The sequence below is a fragment of the Bombina bombina genome, chromosome 10, assembly GCF_027579735.1.
Source record: "Bombina bombina isolate aBomBom1 chromosome 10, aBomBom1.pri, whole genome shotgun sequence".
Lineage (NCBI taxonomy): Eukaryota > Metazoa > Chordata > Amphibia > Anura > Bombinatoridae > Bombina > Bombina bombina.
In genome coordinates this window covers 108,647,782-108,669,243 of record NC_069508.1, presented here as the reverse complement: position 1 = coordinate 108,669,243, position 21,462 = coordinate 108,647,782, and the positions used below count along the sequence as shown (strand labels likewise).

The window sequence follows — 21,462 nt, the reverse complement described above, 5'->3', positions numbered from 1 at the left end:
GATTATTGACTGATTAAAACAGAGAGGAGGAAATGAGGAACGGAGTGACTCCCCCTTTTTTTTTTCTTTTCTTATTTATGATGGAAGATTTAATTATGTTGTACTAGTGTAAGCACTGTTTTTGCCTTGCTCTGTCTAATCCTACTTTATTTTTATTTTTTATTTATTTATCTATGTTAACTTAGAGAAAAAATCTCAACAGGATGTACACAATGTCCATACATTCGTATGTCTTTCAATGCTCAAGTTGCATGAGTGTTTTGTAATAAAATTTGAATATTTCAATGTACAGTATTAATGGAAATGTCACCATTGTTATTATATTGATTACTTTGTCTTTCTTTTTTGTATATTCATGGCTGTATTCCACAGTGCATATATATTACTTGTACTACCTGTTTTTGAAGTTATGTTATGGTACACGCTGTTGATTATAAATAATAAAAAAAAAAAACTCTTCTTCTGTAAAAAGAGAAGTACTACTTACATACCTCATTATTTAAAGTAACATCCCGTAATATAATTTCACAATATTTACTATCCAATATGAAGACTGAACAAAAGTAATAATTTAGACAGTTTGTTATTTGTTTATATCCCCCCCACACTATATTATCATCAGTCATTTTTTTTTACTGACTGTACTATTTCTATTTTTAAATACTTTGTCATTTTGTTGGGTTACTGCATGTGCTACTTTCTAAAATAGCGTTCCTAATATTCCCACTGTTCTTGTTCTCCTGAAATTTGTGTCATCCCTCTCAGAAAATCATTTAGTAATCTCCCCATGTAAGAAAAATCAGCCTTTCTAAAATCTAAAACTTTTATTTTACTATGGTTGTACTGTATCTTTGCCTGAATATTAAACTTTAGAGATGGATGATCAATAACTAGAGCCAAAGTTCTCACCCACAGACACTTGAGATAATATATCACTGTAAGTACTAAATCTAATATAGCTCCTTTGTGCGTTGGTTCTTTTGCTATTTGTTCAAGTGATTCCCCTTGCAAAGATTCTATAAAATACTTATTTCTAGTTGATTTAGCAATGGATACCTCCCAGTCTACATCAGGAATAGTAAAGTCTCCCACTACTATAACCTTGCCATTCATTATAAGTTTGGGATTTTCGCCAGTAAATAGTTGATCTAATTCTTCATCCTTTAATGGAGGCCAAACATTTTCTACAACATTGGTTTTTACAAATTTTCTTTCACATACAGAGCCACTCCCCCTTTTTTTAAATTCTATTTTAAACAAAAAGTATCCCAATTATGAGAGTGAAAGAGGGAATAGGGTTTGTACATACATTACCTTTAGGAATTCTGCACATATTTAGTATACTCTCACTGCTTGTCAATGCTTATTTGTATTTGTAGATCATATGACTCTCTCTTCAGTGCTCATTTCCTGATAACATTTTCTATTACCTCTTTCACTATGCCTTATTTATAATATTATAACATCCTATATTTCCCAACTTTTTTACATCTACTGGGGTGCATCCTTCACCTTTAAATTTTCACCAACACTCATTTGTGGTTCTACACATTTACAAATGAACCCTCAATCCATATGGCTGCACCCCAACTGTGCTGAGGAGGTAGTTGAAAACCCCATGACCTTTTCCATCAAGCCCCTCCCCAAGATTGTCTAAATATACCCTTAATCACCTTTTCACTTTATTGGGCTGACCACAAAATGCATGCAAAAATGGATCATTGGGAACACATTAAATGGTAAGAAAATGTTTACAATACAATGTCCCTTTAAATGCATACTCCTTAAAACTTAATCACTGGAACTATCCCTGCTGACATCTTCTAGGGCATTTTTAATCTTTAGATCTTTAATACAAATTTGGAATTTATTAACTAAGGATAATGCATTCTAAACAAAAACTACTAAAAACTCAACCCAAGATATTTATCATGTTAATTCAACCTTCCAAACTTTTTTTCTGCAAAGTGAATATTGTAGGTTTTTGAATCAGGTAGAAATTTACAGTTGATCTAATAATAATATATTTTTTCAAATAAGGAATATGTACTGATTAGATATAAGAAACAGAAAATGAATGATGATCCTTTGTGAACATCTGCCAGGAAATATACAATAATACATTGATACACCAATTTGTCAGCTCAATAATGGTACTTGTGCAATATGACACAAAACAAACAAGGATATAAAGCAGCGCTTAGCTTTTGAAAACAATTGCAATATAAGTGTTAAAAAACAAACAGTCTTACTTTGCGCTGTTCCCTTTTTTGCAGTTTACTTGTGCAATATGAAACAACACATCCCCTATTTGCTAAGGCAGAGCTTTTCAAACTTTTCATGTTGGTGACACACTTTCTAGACCTACATCATTTTGCGACACAGTAATTTAGTTGTACTAGCAAACAGGGGGTTAAACAAAGTTGTTTTAAGAGATGGGGCACATACATAAATTATATAATAACGAAATGTATTTACAAGTAACAGTCAGGAGCCAATGTGCCGCCAAAGCCACCAATGGGAATAGTTTCAGTTCCCTGTGAGCTGCGCTAATAGGTTAAGATGATCTGTGACCCACTATATATCAATCACGTGTCAACCACATGATATGCGTAGCAGGCAGGCGGAAACTTTGAAAACAAAAAAAAAATGTTTATTTTTTTTAAATTCAAACAAATATGTGCTGAAGCAGGGACACACCTACACACTGCCACTGACACACTAATGTGTCACGACACACAGTTTGGAAAGCACTGTGCTAAGGGATAATCAATGGAAATCGAAGTTTCTGTGACAGCTCAAACAGTGCAATGGACATTGCATAACGTCAACCTCTATGGACGGCATCTAAGAAAAAAACTGCTCGCTCTTCTCCACAAAACTGCAAGATTAAACTTTGCTAAAGAACATGAAAAGAAGTCTGATGAATATTGGGAGCAGATTTTTTGGTCACATGGGACCAAGATAAAATTGGTTGGCTTAGATGGGGCCCAACATGTTTGGCATGAACCTAGCCAGGACTACCACAGTGAATGCACAGTCCCAACAGTGAAGCATGGAGGTGGGAGTGTAATGATGCAGGCCTGCATAAATGCAAAAGGAGTTGGAGAGATGACATGTTTAGATGGCACCATGAATGACTGCGGGTATACCAAAATACTGACTGACAAGATGAGCACACTGCCAAAATCACAAAATAATTTCTAATAAAAAAAACAGTGAAAACTATGACCCGGCCAAGTATGTTGCCTGCCTTGAATCTTATAGAACAACTTTGGGTATTTATTATAATGACAAAAGTAGCACAACATAACCCCTACAGCAAAGGTAAAAGGTAGCAAAAATTGAAAAATGACAGAACATTTCTACAGAAATCTGTGCAACACTGGTATCCTCCATGCCAAGGAGTATTTAGTCTGTCATCAAAAATAAAGGTGGAGATGCGAAGTAATAAAAAACATAAAAGATTTGAATCTCAGATAATGAAAGGTTCACTGACTTTTGTTGCTTGAGAGAATACAACAGAAGTGAGTAGACCCCTGTGCAATATCACTTAAATGTCAAATAATTAAAAATTGTATTATCTTACAGTAATTGCATTACTTCTACGGTATTTGCACTTATGTAAAATGAAAAACTGGCTGTTTAGATTTACTATATTAAGAAAACAGGCCCCACAGTAGGTGCTGTGTATATAGAGTGATGTAACAATGGACCCAAATTCAGTAATTAAAGTGAATGTCAATTTTGATGAATTAGCGCCCGTTTTTAAATAAACCTATTAAAAACAAGGGCACTTTAATTCATCAAAATTGACATTTCACTCGTTTTCTTCAAAAACGTACTTTTTAATCCTGGCAGCCACTCCAGCGATACCCCCGGCCGTCGGAAGCCTCTGTGACGTCAGAAATGACGAATCTGGCTTCCTCCAATCACTGCTTCCCCCGCCCCGGGGAAATCTTGGCCTGATGCAACGCCGTGATTGGAGGAAGCCAGATTCATCATTTTGGACCCGCAAAGACGGCTTGAGACGGGCGGAGAAGTGCTGGAGCGGCTGCCAGGATTAAAGGGTAAGTTTTTGAAGTAAACAAGTGAAATGTCAATTTTGATGAATTAAAGTGCCCTTGTTTTTAACAGGATTATTAAAAACCGGGCACTAATTCATCAACATTGACATTCACTTTAAGTCTAGTAGAATTCCCTTTAAATGCATATGGAGCAATAATACATTATTTACCTTTTTGAACGTGTGTGTCCGAATCGGTGATAATCTTAAAAACAAACAAACAAAAAAACAACACTCTAAAAGTCAAAGTTCATGACTCCCATAGAGTATGCAATTTTGAATAACTTTCCAATGCATTTCCATTATCAAATTATGCAGTCTTTTTATATGCACACTGAGCTACCAGCTTCTACTGAGTATATGCAAGATTTTACAGTGTATACATATTTGATCCTATGATTGGCTGATGGCTGTCTTATGATAAGGTGGGCAAGGAAATTAAATGAAGTTTTGAAATTTGTGAGAAAACAAATTACTGCTAATTTAAAATGTAATAAGTGTTATTGCATTGTTATTATTAATTGATTATGCAATTCTATTGCTTTTAATGTTTATTTAAAGGTGAGTGAATATATGTTCTTTAAACCTAAGTTATGAATTATTTCCTATTTGTATATTTAAAAAACAATATTATATACATTCATTTTATTTTATTATAAAAGATTTGTTTGCTTAAATATTTTATAGTATTGCTGTAGTCAGCAAATAATTGATGTGCCTCTTTTTAGAATGGAATATATTTTTTGTTGTTATCATTTGGGTGCGGTTGTTACTAATAGACTCCCCACCTCAGTAGTCTTCCTTATATTCTTGTTCTATTATTAAAGGGATATGAAACCCAAGTTTTTTTCTTTTATAATTTAGAAAAAACATGCAATTTTAAACAACTTTCCAATTTACTTCTATTATGTAATTTGCTTCATTCTCTTGATATCCTATCTAAATAGACTCTGTAGCTGCTGATTTGTGACTACACATAGCTGCCTCATGTGATTGGCTCACCCATGTGCATTGCTATTTCTTCAACAAAGGATGTCTGAAGAATGAAGCATATTAGATAATAGACGTAGATTGGAATGTTTCAAATTGTATTTTTTTATCTGAATCATGGAAGAAAAATATAGTGTTTCATGCCCATTTAGGTGCCTATTAAGTACTGCAAAGAATAGGCTGACCATATTGCCGCTTTAAAAAGAGACACATATGAAAAATACATATGCCAGGGCTGTTTTCAGGGCTGCTTAAAGAAATGTTTTGTATAAGAACCCTCACATATGTATTTTTCATATGTGTTCCTTCTTAAAGCGGCAATATGGTCAGTTTAGCAAAGAAGCGTCTATTGAGAAAGATCTCTCTCTCTCTCTTATATTTCTTTCATTGGTTAATCTTGTATCAATTGTCAATTACAAATTCAAACTATGGTTTTTCTCAAATGGTCTTTAAAAATAAGTTTACAAAAAAACTACCCAGTTTCCATGTGTTTTTGCGTAAACATTCTGATGAACTGGAAGCTAAATCATTACATAGAGCATTTTAAAATTAGGATATGCTTCATAGTCCTGAACCTGATTATGATTTGGCATTCGTGCTAAATGTATTCCAATCCATGGATATAATTTAAACCACCTGTTATTACATTACCAATAATTCTGGAACATATTACAATTAATTAACTCTTCCTTGGTTATTTTGTGCCAATTCACAATTAAGGGCTAGATTACAAGTTTGCCCAAATTTACCAAGGTTGGTAAGGGCCAAATTTGTCCATTTGCCGGCGCGCAATCAATAACCAGCTATTACAAGTGGCTGGTTATTGCTACCACAAGCTCGCAATATCAATTAGCACAATGAAAATTAACCAGAAATGAGATCTCTGGTTAATTTTCTAGAAGTGACCCAAATGCCCCCCAATAGAGGGTCTTTTATTTTTTTATGAAATTTTTTTTTAGCTTTTTTTAAAAATAAAAAATACCGCACTAGGCAGTTTTAAGGGGTTAACAGTTGGTGGGTGTGGGGTGTTAGAAAATAGTGCCTTTACATTGCGGTTTATGGGAACTGTGTGTTCCCTGTAAATATATACGTATTTGCTTACATACATATATATTTAAAATTGCTGTTCATCGCTGCGCTACTTACCCCCTTCACTGCGCTTATGTTAAGAGCAGTGCATGACGGCATCAGAATGAGGGTCCCATTGGAGCCTATGAAAGCGCACTCTCATGAGCGCAATGCTTTCATGCAATGTGAAGTCGCGTTCGCAATGCACATAACTCGTAATATCAGTGCACATTAACGTGTGCTGGTATTACTCAGTTTAGTGCAAAATTGCTTTAGTGTTAGCGATATTTTGCGCTCAACTCGTAATATGGCCCTAAAACTTTTATAGTGTTCAAACTATTCATTTAAATTAAGAATTAATGTTTTGATGTTCATATTTTACTTACTTACTGAACATGTTTTAAGATTTAAATGAATTTTGAAACAATTGTGTTTGTTAAAATGTGCACTGAGAATGTGTATTTAAAGGAAAAGTTCTTGGTTATTTTGTGCCAATTCACAATTAAGGGCTAGTTTACAAGTTTGCCCAAATTTACCAAGTTTGGTAAGGTCCAAACTTGTCCGTTTGCCGGCATGCTATAAATAACCAGCTATTACAAGTGGCTGGTTATTGCTTCTGCGAGCTCGCAGTATCAATTAGCACATAGAAAATTAGCCAGAAATGAGATCTCTGGTTAATTTTCTAAAAGTACCCCAAATGCTCCCCAAAAAAGACGGGGTTTTTTTTTATGAATTTTTTTTTTAGCTTTTTTTAAAATAAAAAATACTGCACTAGGCAGTTTTAAGGGGTTAAAAGTTGGTGGGTGTGGGGTGTTATAAAATAAACAGCACTGAAAAGTGCCTTTACATTGTGGTCTATGGGAACTGTGTGTTCCCTGTAAATATATATGTATTTGCTTATATACATATATATTTAAGTGTTAATATGTGAATATACACATATTAACACACTAAAATATATGTATATATTCATATACATATATATTTAAAATTGCTGCCCATTGCTGCGCTACTTACCCCCTTCACTGCGCTTATGTTAAGAGCCGTGTATAACGGCATCAGAATGAGGGTCCCATTGGAGCCTATGGAAATGCACTCATGAGTCGCTTTCGCATTGCACCTAACTCGTAATATCAGTGCACATTAGCGTGTGCTGGTACTACTCAGTTTAGTGCAAAAACACTTTAGTGTAAGCGATATTTTGCGCTCAACTCGTAATCTGGCCCAAAAACTTGTAAAGCGTTCAAACTATTCATTTAAATTATGAATTAATGTTTTGATGCTAATATTTTACATGTAAACATGATTTAACGTTTAAATGAATTTTGAAACAATTGTGTTTGTTAAAATGTGCACTGAGAATGTGTATTTAACAATGTAAAACAATATATGAAAATTCATGATGCTGTAGAACAATGGTCGGTATCAGTTTCCAATAGACATGTGCGATTCGTTTCGGATCGATTCGGAAATTCGTCCAAATTCGTAAAATTCGGGATTCGGATCGATTCTGAACCGAAATGCGAAAAAATCCGAATCGAACCGAACAGAATTTTTTCGCCATGCACATATCTAGTTTCCAACAGCACGTAAGTCTTGAAAAAGATTTTAAAAATAAAATGGCCAGATTACAAGTAGAGCGCTAATTAATGCTTCAGCTCAAGCGTTTATTGCGCTAGAAGTAATCTTTTTGCACTGGGCTTACGCGACTAGCACAAAAAGCCAAACTTCCAATATCCTCCCTTAGAAGTCAATGGAGAAAAAAAGCGGTGGAAAAAAAATCTACCCACTCTCACGCAAACCCAATCGTACATTCTCATGTACACTAACTCAACATGAAAATATGAATATTTAATATTACAATGTTCTTCACATTGAAGTATACAAATATCTGATGGTGTGTATATATATATAGTACCAAAATACCATCAGATATTATAGGAATGTCTATTTAAAAATACATAGAACATATTGTACAAAACATTGGAATGTTAAAACCTTTATTAAAAATAAAATAAATATTGCATGAATAGAATTTTTCATGTTTTCAGCTACTTAACTACAAAGGACTCCAATGCACTTCTATATATGTCTATATATGTATACATATGCATTTATGTGTTTATATGTGTATATATGTCTGTAAATACATATATACACACATATACATACATATTATGTGTGTATATATATATCTATCATTAGAGATGGATATGTATGTATCTCAATGTTAAAGGGACACTAAACCCAAATTTTTTCTTTTATAATTCAGATACAGAATACAATTTTAAACAACATTCCAAATTACTTCTATTATCTAATTTGCTTCATTCTTTAGATATCCATTATTGAAGAAATATTAATACACATGGGTGAGCCAATCACACATTAAATTAGAAATTTGTTTAAAATTGCCTGCTCTTTATAACTCATGAAAGAAAAAGACAATGGGTTTCATGTCCCTTTAAAGCCCTCTGCCTGCCTCTTTTTTTTCTAACACCTTAGATCTCATATCTTTGAGCCCCTATAACTTTTGTGTGCAATATTTTTTTAAATAATTTTTATTATTTTATTAGATAGTGTTATTATGAGTGTAACTTAATTTGTAATTTATTTGTGATGTTTTATGTGGCACCTTTTAGTTTTGCAAAACAGTTAACCAGAACTGTCACGGTAATCATTCTAGAGTAAATCGCGATAGCGCTCAAGCAATCACGTTTACCTTCAACTCATAATATGAGCTGTAAGTCTGATGAGTGCAAATCCCCGCAATAAACCCCTTATAGCTCATACGCTCCATTTGTATTCTGGCTCATAACGTGAATAACTGGCGCAAAAAGGTTTTCTTATGATTGGATTAGTAATGGCTATGGTGAGGGGTCTTAAGTATCACATGTGATAATATGGTGTGAGGTCAGTAACAAATTATTGAAACAAATATTTTTCTGATGGATTGAGAAAATTTGAATTTACAAACAGTTTAGAGCTTCACAAGAATCATTCAATGTCAGAATTTTAGGTAAGAGGACCCATTAACATGCACACACCTGGAGAAATGTCAGCAATTAATTCATACCCGAGTGTGAGAAATGACAAGACTTTGAGGCTTATTTCCACCTGACTATTCAGATAACTTTATAACAGTCATAACAAATTGGTAAAAATCTGTAGAGTCAAACAGTTAAAATGTGACATTCTATGAAAGTTGGCTTACATTCACTTTGATTGACTATAATTAGCCGCCTTACAAAAAGACTTCTCAAAATGTGATTCTATAGGCTGAACTTTTTTCATTTGCTTTTATTCATCTTTTCACAAACTTTAAGTAGTACAAAATCTAATAATTAGTGTGTATATAGATAAATAGATGATGATAGATAGATGATATGAACTAAAATCCACAACCTTAGAAGTTAAGTAGACGAGACTTGACAAGTCAACCAAAATTTGATCTAGTTTACTTATGTTTTCAGTTCAGCAATTTAACACTGTACTAGCAATACAGCTATTTTCTTATATTAACTAACTTAAAGCAAATTTTAATATGCAATTCTCCTATTAAGGTTGACTTTACAACTGACTTCATGGAGGAGCTAACCTGACTTCGTTTTAGTTGATAGAAGGTCATTGTATATTCACAACTATTTTTATGCATACCTTTAACTTTGTCGTGTAATGAAGAGAGATGATTGCATTATTTTTGCTAATTGAGTTTGCTTAGTAATGAGAATTGAGAAACCTTTAATGACATTATTTTAGCATACCCAATTATTATAAGATCGTGAGACTGTCTTTTAGCATGCCTAGTAATGACAACTGTTTGTGACGTATTTTTTAGCATGCACAATACTAACAAGAGTTTGTGTAGTATTTGTGTACCTCCCTATTAATCACAAAGGTTGTGACATTTTTAACATGCCTAATAATAAATAGATTGTTTACATTATTTTAAAGGCTTCTCAAAGACAAAATGTTTGACTTGTTCATGAACATGCTTGGTAATTACAAGAATGTATTACCTATTTTTGAATGCCTGTTTATAGAGAACACCTATTAAGGAAAAAAAAAATCTTCTGATACATTCTTATAACATGGCTGTTAATATTTAGAGTTTGTGGCAGGGGTGGAACTACCATTGGTGCAGCAAGTGCAGCGGCACCAGGGCCCAGGTTCTGGAGGGGGCCCATAGCATCCAGTCTATACATAGGTGTGTGCAGAATCTGTTCAGTCCTAATGCAGGGGAGCCTTATATTAGTGCAGAATGCAGGTAGGTCTATCTAGCTTCAAAATCATTCACGGAGCAGCATGTATTTTATTACTATTGCTTACTACTAAGTTAGCTTTGGGGGGCCCAAAACATTTTTCGCACCAGGGCCCACTGTTGAGAAGGTCCGCTAATAGTTTGTGGCATGAACTTTGAGGAGGTCCACTACTGGTTTGTGGCATGGATTTTAAAAAGGTCCGCTACTGGTTTGTGGCATGGACTTTGAGAAGGTCCGCTACTGATTTGTGGTATGGACTTTGAGAAGGTCTGCTAGTGATTTGTGGCATGGACTTTGAGAAGGTCTGCTACTGGTTTGTGGCATGGACTTTGAGAAGGTCCGCTACTGATTTGTGGTATGGACTTTGAGAAGGTCTGCTAGTGATTTGTGGCATGGACTTTGAGGAGGTCTGCTACTGGTTTGTGGCATGGACTTTGAGAAGGTCTGCTACTGGTTTTTGGCATGGACTTTGAAAAGGTCCGCTACTTATTTGTGGCTTGAATTTTGAGCATGCAAATCATGTTCAAAATAAATCTTTCACTACTGCTAGTTAAAGACATGCTAAAAAATGTTTTATCAGGTAATGGCAAGGGTTGGGTGACATGTTTTTTTTTTTATGAAAGGGTTTATTATGGGTGTTATTTTTTTCATTTAGAATGCCTAATCATAATACATGTTTATTAGTACCTTCTTAAAGTGACATAAAACCCAAAATTCAGCATCTATTTACCATTTATCCAAGTTACTTCTATCATCAATGTTGCTTCCTTCTCTTGGTATTCTTTCTTGAAGGAGTTGCAGTGCACTGCTGGGAGCTAGCTGGACACATCAGTAAGCCAATAAAAGGATGCATAAATGTTCAGTCACCAATCAGCAGCTAGCTCCCAGCTACTGAGCCTACCTAGATATGCTTTTCAACAAAGGATACCAAGAGATTTTAAAAAATTAGATAAAGGAAGCAAATTTGAAAGTTGTTTCAAATTATATATTGTGTTTGAATCCTGGAAAAACATTTTTTGGGTTTCATGTCCCTTTAATGACAAGCATTTGTGAGAGTTTTATAGCATCTTTGTTAATGACAAAAGTGTATATAATTTTGAACATGCCCAATGCCGATTTTATGTTTTTAACATCTATTACCAAATCTGAGGCTTTTTTTGCCTATACAAAATAAAGTTTTGTGTTTTTTTGTGGTTGTAGTTATGACAAGAATTTGTTGCCTTTTGTCACTATAGATGGACACCTGTCTGAATTTGGGCTGAATAAATGTTCCCCATGACAATGTAATGCTGTTCAATAGACTATAGAACAAATACAAATCCCCAAATCCAGAATTCCAAAATACAAACATTTTCTGAAATCCAAACTTTTTAATTAATATTTTTTTTTAAATAAATTGATAAAAAATGACTGGTTTACCTGCCTATAAGTCACAATCTTCTCTGCCTGGGTCTTTGGTTTGGTTTTTGTGTTCTAAAATGCATTTAATAGTCTATATTTACTTAAAACAACAAACATTAGCGTTCTGGTTACAGTACTGTACTATCTTTCTTTATATATACAAAACTATAACCTTTAGGTTACATGTACAAGCTGTATAATGAAAGGTAAATATTGCTTAAATGACATAAGCTATTGTTGTTTACACTTTGTTCCATCCTCTCTCCAAACTGTCCCAGTTTACAAATGTGAATATTCCAAAATCCAAACTCTTCCGAAATACAAACCTTTTCTGGTCCCAAGCAGTTTGGATAAAGGCTTTTTTATCTGTATTAACATTTGTAAATTAACAAATAAACATTACATACGAATACTGGTTCACATGAGTTAAAATTAAAATCTCTGAGCATCAGCATTCAAATGTTAGTATTTGAGTATTTGAATGTTAAAGTGAATGTAAATTTTGATGCTAAAGTGCCCGGTTTTTAAAAATTTGATAAAAAACGGGGGCATTTTAATTAATCAACATTTACATTTCACTCGTGTTGTGAAAAAATACTTACGTTTTAATCTTGACAGCCGATCCAGCTTCCCCCGCCCATCGCAAAGCCTCTTCCTGGGTCTAAAATGAGGAATCCGGCTTCCTCCAATCACGGCATTGAATCAGACACTGATTCCCAAGGGGGGGAAGCCGTGATTGGAGACTGATCGATCCATCATTTCTGACGTCAGAAATAGCGTGCGACGACCGGGGGAAGCTGGAGCGGCTTTCAAGTTTAAAAGATAAGTATTTTTTCACAACACGAGTGAAATTTAAATTTTGATGAGTTAAAGTGCCCCTGTTTTTAATCAAAACCTGGCACTTTAGCATCAAAATTTACATTCACTTTAAGTTTGGTCTTTAAATGCTTACATTCAGTAAAGGGAAAGTTATTTGTTTGAAAAATACTGAAATAAAAACAAGTATCTGTTATTTTTAACAAACTCCCTGAAAACTTCACCCATATCTGCTTTGAGGTGTAAAGTTTAAGGAATTAGTCCCCAGTTTCTAAAAATAATCTTAAAAACCGGGGCACTTTAATTCATTAAACTTTACAAAGACGCTTCTTATTTAAAATTTGGTAAACATAACGCTGATCCTCCCCCTGCATATCCTACTGTATTGAGCAAAGCGATGACAAATCCAGCTTCCTCCAATTGTTCTGTGCCCCCTTCAGCTTCCAGCTCGTGGGGCACACAACGATTTGAGGAAGCCGGATTTGTCATTGATATGCTAAATACAGTAGGAGATGGTAAGTAATAGTAAGTATTTAAAAAAGAAGCGTCTTTGTAAAATTTAATGAATTAAAGTGCCCATGTTTTTTAAGATTATTTTAGATACTGGGTATTAATTCCTTAAACTTTACAATGACTTTAATTTTATTGAAGCCTTAATATAAAATGTATTTGAGTGCCACTTAACGTTAGCAGCAATGCCGTCATCAAACACACAGGCCTATCCAAAAGCTACAAAGTGATTTGAGTAATATAGTCATCTGAGAAAAGTCAAATGAGGTCATTTAAACTCTACTAAGCCAAGTCAGCCAAAAGTCCAGCTACAGACATATTTTAGCTGTCAAAAAATAAACTTTGTAACAAACGAAAAGGCTGAATTTCTCATTTGACTTGTTTAAATTGATTTCTGATTAGATGTAAAGTACCTTTCATTGTTGCATTAAACTGACTTGTAAGCACACAGTAGAAATGTGGTTTTAACTTTTTAATGCAATAGTATTCTTTTTTTACATTTTTATTTAAATGTAAGGATCTTACTTTAAAAGTTTAAATTCCAAATTTAAATTTGATAATATAAGTAAATTGGAAAGTTGTTTAAAACTGTATGCTCTCTCTCATCCCTCCCCAACAGGCCAGGTTATCAGGATTACCTTGGACGAGAGCAGGTAAAATAACCATGTTTACTAAAACATGGTCAAAGTCTGGTCATTCATAAGCATCATAGAACATTTTTTGAGTACAATTTGCCTTTAAATTTCAATTGTATTAAAATTTAGTTTCAGAAGGTTAATAACATACATATTCAACTTTTTTAGGTTAGGCTATTGTATCTGACACATGAAAATTCAAAACTTAGCATACAAATATTTAATCATTTGCTCATATGTATATAGTAGGTTACCAAGATTTAACTACACCTAAGTTTTACAAACATAAAGAGCAGGATATCAGTTAAACCAAACTTCTTTGAAATAATTCTAAATTAGATGACCCAAGTTGAGAGATTAAGGTAAATAATAAATTCATAACCATGTTTTACCAGTGAAATATTCTACAAAGTATTACAGTTTAGTCTAAATCCATACAATGTAAAGCTTTGAAATGACAAATAGATGCATAGACTCCCAACTGAGATAACCTGGATAAACAATGTATGAACTTTTAAAGTTTACAAGTTTCATATCAGATGAAAAATACTACATTTTAGGCCAACATTTTGCACTCTTTAATTTATCTCCATTACAATGGCCTAGTAACATGTTCACTGCTGGCATAGAAGTATATGCAATGTATTTATATATGATGTTGTGAAATTTGGATGAAGATGTTTGAATTAAGAATGCACTCACCTAACACAAAGTAAGGCAGCTCTGTATTCTCCAGGTCATCAGCCACTGCAATCTCTCCTGGGAAGTCATTCCGGACAGAGAACAGCAGCTTGGGTTCAGAAGCAGAAGGACTGTGCATGATGCTTAGGTCATTCTCACGAAGGAATGGAAGAGCAGATACAGTAATACTCTTCATTTTGCATTCTACTTCTTTGGATGAGTCTTCTTGAGTATTACATCTTGATATCAAGAGGCAAGTGACCAACAGCAGCCAGAAAGCACCGGTAGAAGCCATCTTTAGTCTCTCAACTGTTCTTGTTACAGGCACACAGAATCTATTCCACTGTACCTGTCTAGGCAAACACACTCTAAAGGTGATCTTGTCACACACCACATATAAACTATATGCAGACACCACGCTTAGTATTTTTCTTTGCAGGCAGAGACCAACAGACCTTATAAGTATTATTAATTATCAAAAAAAAAAAATCTATATTTTCTTCTGAGAATATTTTTCATAAAATCCAAATAAACAGAAGCAATTAATATTTCTCCATATTCAAGACAAATAATACTTATTTTTATGGTTCTTCATTAATACACAAACAATAATAATTTGCTATGTTCAAAAACATATATGTTATTCTTTCAAAAGCAGTTTCATTTTTAAGATAGTAAATTTAAGCTCAGCATTTGTCTATAAATATATCCCCATTAAGCAGACTCACAGTACAGCTGCAAAATCCTTCACTGCAGACACAAACACACATTTCTTCCCTACCTGGCAATCACTATGGAACCACTATCTGCAGATATTACACATGTACATCCACAATATCCTCTTTAACTGCTCACTACAAATGCAATACCTTTCTACTCTTCAAACACACTCCCAGTGAGCACATTATAAAACACATCTATCCACAAGCACATCTGCCTATCACCTCTGTCCATCTGTCTTTCCTTTTTATTTTTCCTTCTGAATTCTCTCTCCCTTCTCTCTCACCCCCCCCTCTCTGGTCTTTCTTTGCTCCCTCCCTCTCTTCTCTATTTCACGTTTCTCCTTGCAAAAGAGAAGGATAGTGAACCTTTTTTTTTTTTTTTTCCCAGGGCACACAGCAGCCGTAGCAGAAGCAGCTATGGAGACCCCAAGCACAGTGATGATTTCTTTGTCTGTAGGCAGTAGCGATTGGAGGAAGATGAAAGGAGGATGAAAATGAAAGAGAGGAGGAAGGAGGAGAGAGGGAGGGATGGATGGATGGAGCGTGCTCTGATTGACTATAGATGCAGTGTGTTCCTGTTTCTCACATGAGCTGACTAATTCAATATACACAACAAGGTGCTGGGATGTTTAGCATTTCCTGAAATGTATAGGATAACAATCTTAAAATATTCTGTATATTATATCAGGCAACTTCAGCATCTGTGCAATGACAGGATAGGTTTAAGTACAAGTACCTGATGAGCTCAGCTAACTGCTATTACTAGTACAGACTTTAGCAGTTTACAGAATTATAAAGATAGACGGAAGCTCTTACAGATATATAGGGCTAGATTACAAGTGAGGCACAAACTGTTTTGCGCCAGCGCAATTGTGTTTTTGCGAGCTATTTTAATTTTGCTTATATTACAAGTGGAGCGCAATCGCCTTTAACGCTTCAACCCTTACAGCGATCTCAGAGCTCTGGTTTACTGTTTTCCGAAACAAAAAAGTCTAATAAAAATAATTAAAAAAAAAATTAAAGGGACACTGAACCCAAATGTTTTCTTTTGTGATTCAGATAGAGCATGCAATTTTAAGCAACTTTCTAATTTACTCCTATTATCAATTTTTCTTCATTCACTTTCTATCTTTATTTGAAAAAGAAGGCATCTAAGTTTCTTTTTTGGTTCAGAATTCTGGACAGCACTTTTTTATTGGTTGATTAATTTATCCACCAATCAGCAAGAATAACCCAGATTATTCACTAAAAATGGGCCGGCACTTGCTTAAAATTGCATGCTCTATCTGAATTACAAAAGAAAAAATTTGGGTTCAGTGTCCCTTTAAAGGGATAGTCTAGTAAAAAATAAACGTCCATGATTCAGACAGAGCATGCAATTTTAAGCAACTTTCTAATTTACTCCTATTATCAATTTTTCTTTGTTCTCTTGGTATCTTTATTTAAAAAAGCTGGAAAGTAAGTCTAGGAGCCAGCCCATTTTTGGTTCAGCACCTGGATAGCGCTTGCTGATTGGATGGCTACATTTAGACACTAATCAGCAAGCGCTATCCATATGCTGAACCAAAAATGGGCTGGCTTCTAAGCTTACATTCCAGCTTTTTAAAATAAAGATATCAAGAGAACGAAGAAAAATTGATAATAGGAGTAAATTAGAAAATTGCTTAAAATTGCATCCTCTATCTGAATCATACAAGTTTAATTTTGACTATACTATCCCTTTAACCCCTTAACGACCGAGGACGTGCAGGGTACGTCCTCAAAAAAAAAGGCAGTTAACGCCTGAGGACGTACCCTGCACGTCCTCGGTGTGGAAAGCAGCTGGAAGCGATCCTGCTCGCTTCCAGCTGCTTTCCGGTTATTGCAGTGATGCCTCGATATGGAGGCATCCTGCAATAACCTTAAATGGCCATCTGTGGCCCTCTCTGCACCGGACATCGATGGCCGGTATCGTTGGTGGGTGGGAGCTGACTTGGGAGGCGGGTGGGCGGCCATCGATGGGCTGGGTAATGTAGAGGGGGGCGGGGGCGATGGGGGCGTGCACAGGCGCGCGCGCACGTGCACGCCGGGCGGCGGGCGGGCGCGTGCACGGGGCGGGAGCGGGTGGGAACCGCTACACTACAGAAAAGACTGTGCTAAAAGTTTCAGAAAAAAGCTTTTATTTAAAAAAACAAAACAATCAAAGGTATCTAGGAGGGGGTGGGGGTTTGTTCTTTGGTGGGTAGGGGAGCTACACTACAGAAAATGGGGAAAAAATAAAAAAGCAACTGTTTTTTTTATAAACTGGGTACTGGCAGACAGCTGCCAGTACCCAAGATGGCGGCCATTAAGGCAGAGGGGGAGGGTTAGACAGCTGTTTGGTGGGGGATCAGCCAGGTTGGGGGCTAAGGGGGGCTCCTACACAGCAGCATATGTAAATATGCTTAAAAAAAAAACCAAAAAGCCTAAATATATATTTTATTTTAGTACTGGCAGAGTTGCTGTTAGTAACGTAAAGGGACAGTATACACTAATTTTCATATAACTGCATGTAATAGACCATACTATAAAGAATAAAATGCACAGATACTGATATAAAAATCCAGTATAAAACTGTTTAAAAAATTACTTAGAAGCTCTCAGTTTAGCTTGGTTGAAAAGGTAGCTGTAAAGCCCACTGCAAGTGGGAAATAAGACACTCCCCCCCCATGCATATGAAAAGAACCTTTACACAAACAAGAGCAAGCTGTAGTAGGTATCTGACGGTATTCTCATAAAACTTTGGGGCTTGGTTAGGAGTCTGGAAATCAGAGCAATGTTATTTAAAAATAAGCAAAACTATACATTTAAAAAAAAGAAATAATGAGTGTATAATGTCCCTTTAAAAGGGATAAGAAAGTCAAAATTAAACTTGCATGATTCAGATAGAGCATGTCATTTTAATGCACTTTTAAATTCACTTCTATTTTCAAATGTGCTTTGGTTTCTTGGTATCTCTTGTTGAAATATAATCTGCACATATCCTACACTAGTGGTAGCTAGCTGCTGATTGGTATGTGCACACATTTGTCTCTTATGATTGGCTGAGATGTGTTCGTCTAGCTCTCAGTCGTGCAATGCTACTCCTTCAGCAAAGGATAACAAGATAATTACTTTACTGCCCCTTTAATTCAATGAAGCAAAATCTGCAGCTTTTTCTATATTTGAACCATACACTGTAATATACAGACTCTCCCCTTAGGGTTTTCTCATTGAAGTGTTCTCCCCCATCATCTTCCAGGTGAACATGTAAAATTGTCAGAGGTTTCTTTAGGTAAACAGTGATTATATTTAGCAGCTGAATTGAAAGCATACATTAAAGTCAGTGGCAATTCCATTGGTTGTATGACTGTACCTTCATACACTTTGCAGAAGAACAATTAAAGGGACACTGAACCCAATTTTTGTATTTTGTGATTCAGATACAGCATGCCATTTTAAGCAACTTTCTAATTTACTCCTATTATCAAATTTTTTTTCGTTCTCTTGCTATCTTTATTTGAAAAAGAAGACATCTAAGGTTTTTTTGGTTCAGAACTCTGGACAGCACTTTATCGGTGGATGAATTTATCCACCAATCAGCAAGGACAACCCAGGTTGTTCACCAAAAATGGGCCGGTATCTAAACTTACATTCTTGCATTTCAAATAAAGATTCCAAGAGAATGAAGAAAATTTGAAAAAGGAGTAAATTAGATTATTGATTAAAATTTCATGCTATATCTGAATCACGAAAGAAAAAAATTGGGTTCAGTGTCCCTTTAAGTTAAATAGAAACTAAATTGAAAATAAACTTTCATGATTCAGAGAGAGCATGCAATTTTAAGACACTTTCCAATTTATTTCCATTATCAAATATTATACAGTCTTTTTATATGCATATTTTCTTACTACTGAGCATGTGCACAAGGTCAAAGCATATACATATGCTAATCTAGGATTGGTTGATGTCTGTCACAGGATTCAGGGGGCCTGAAAATGAGGAAAAAAATAAATTTTCCAGAAAAAAAATCTATTGCATGTGTTGTTTTATTATGTAATGACATGTTAAAGCCTGTGTGTAATCTAATTTGCAAAATATACAAGGTATGATACTAATTTGTTAAAGTTTCACGTAAAACTTTCAAAGCATAATCAGAATTTGCGAAATCACAATCTGAAAAACACTGCTGTATACAGAACCTAAATGCATTAAAATACAAAATAGAAAGTGCTAAACTTAAATGTAATAAAACAAAAAAATCTGGCCTACAGTAATATAATATAAAAAGTGTAAATGTAAAAAAACAAAAACGCTTATGACATGTAGTGCTATATTATACTGTGCCTGGCTATCCTTCACATCCAGAAATGCAGAGAATGCCACTTTTGAGAAGTATAGCGATATTTACCTTTCTAGAATCGTGTGAGAGATCTCACAGTGCTGTAGGATCATTTTAGATTATCTCATCTGAGCAGAGAGTTTTAGATCATTGGGCCCACAGTGAATAAAGTGAGGGCTACTTATTGATTTTACACCATGACGGCAAACTTTAAAGAAACAAAAGTTATGCTTAACTGATTAACTATTTTCTTTTGGAATGATGATGGTCCACAGTCCTCCATAATATATGGTTTACATTTCCTGCCATTAGGAGGCAGTCAAGAACTTATATCAGAGCTTAAAATACCTCCCACCTCCCATCTCTATGTTAATTTAACATATAGCTGAGTAGAGAATAGGAAACATATAGGTAGGAAAGACAAAGCAGTGTCTTTAGAGGTGTAATTAGAACTTTAGTTGGCGAGGCCTGTTGACCATCATCATTCCGAAAGAAAATAATTTATCAGGTAAGCATACATTTTATTAAAATAATAATAATAATAATAATAATGATGATGGCCCACAGTCCTCCTGTCAGGATCCTCTCATTCCTGATTTTAGCCCATCCAACTGTCTCTTTAAATGTTGCACGCACCCTCACTCAGGTGCATAGAATTTTGTGTTAGTCATCTCAGCATGCAAGCAACTTTCCTGAGCTTTTCCAGCCAAGCATTGTTTCCTTCCTGGAGATTCGTGTGTGGTGATTATTCTGCTAAATCAACCTATAGGCATTTAGCGAGTCCAACAAACCTTTAAATTATGGACTTATAATTGTCTCTACCAGCAGTGTTGCCTTCCGTTCTAGATCTATACTATTCTGAATTACACTTTGGGGCATATGTATCAAGCTCCGAATGGAGCTTGATGCCCAGTGTTTCTGGCGAGCCTGCAGGCTCACCAGAAACAGTAGTTATGAAGCAGCGGTCACAAAGACCGCTGCTCCATAACCTGTCCGCCTGCTCTGAGCAGGCAGACAGTCATCGCCAGAAATCAACCCGATCGAGTACGATTGGGTTGATTGACACCCTCCTGCTGGCGTCCGATTGGCTGCGAGTCTGCAGGGGGCGACGTTGCACCAGCAGCTCTTGTGAGCTGCTGGTGCAATGCTGAATACGGCGAGCGTATTGCTCGCCGTATTCAGCGAGGTCTGTCGGACCTGATCCGCACTGTCGGATCAGGTCCGACAGACCTTGATAACTAGAGGCCTTTGTGTCAGCTGAAAGGATTCACTAGTATCCTCTGCACCTGTTCTTACAGTGAACTCTGACCGTTGTCTGTGAGCTGAGAGTTACCTTTTCCAAACGGCGCTCATTGTTGTATCACCCACAACTTTACCTACCGACTCACCTATGTATAAGAAGTGGTAATCCTTTACTCCAAGTGTCGACTTTTGTTTTTTTGTAATAGTCTTTTCCATAAGGATCTGCTGCTGCTCTGTTTCCACCCCCTGATCGACATCATACTCTCAGGCACACCTACTAGCCTCTGACTGATTCTGTTCAGTTCCGTGAGAGACTTAATTCTGCTGCAGTTTCTCTAAAGCTCTTAAAACATTGTGTCACAAATACCTCATGATTTAGCTACCAAGGGGTTAATTCTCTTTAGCCTGTGAGCTAAAAAAACATTTGTTTTTTTCAAGAAGAACTGTGTCCTAGGTTTGTGTGTGTTTCCTTTGAAATGCCAGGCCCCTCATAAATATTGTGTAGTATACAGGAACAGACCTTTATGGCTCAAACTGTCAGCAGAGGGCAGGATACAAACCAGTGCCGCATCACAGGAATTGATAAGGTCAATAAAGGGACATGGGTTTCAGGTAGTATAATGTTTAAAACATGTTATGGCAGTGAATGAAGGTAAATATGACAACCCTGTCATATTTGATATCAAACTGATTTGCACAATGTAACCAAGAGATTGCCTGCCTGCTTATA

At 35.5% G+C, this 21,462-nt stretch overlaps 1 protein-coding gene across 1 annotated transcript in view; it reads right to left on the bottom strand.

The window, feature by feature from the left end:
- The window catches only part of ASTN1 (astrotactin 1), an 896,761-nt gene extending 882,037 nt beyond the window's left edge, over positions 1-14,724 (bottom strand). The window contains exon 1 of the mRNA XM_053693303.1: positions 14,451-14,724. Coding sequence (XP_053549278.1) covers positions 14,451-14,724 — 274 coding nt within the window. The remainder of the gene's footprint in view (positions 1-14,450) is intronic.
- Positions 14,725-21,462: the final 6,738 nt, after the last annotated feature.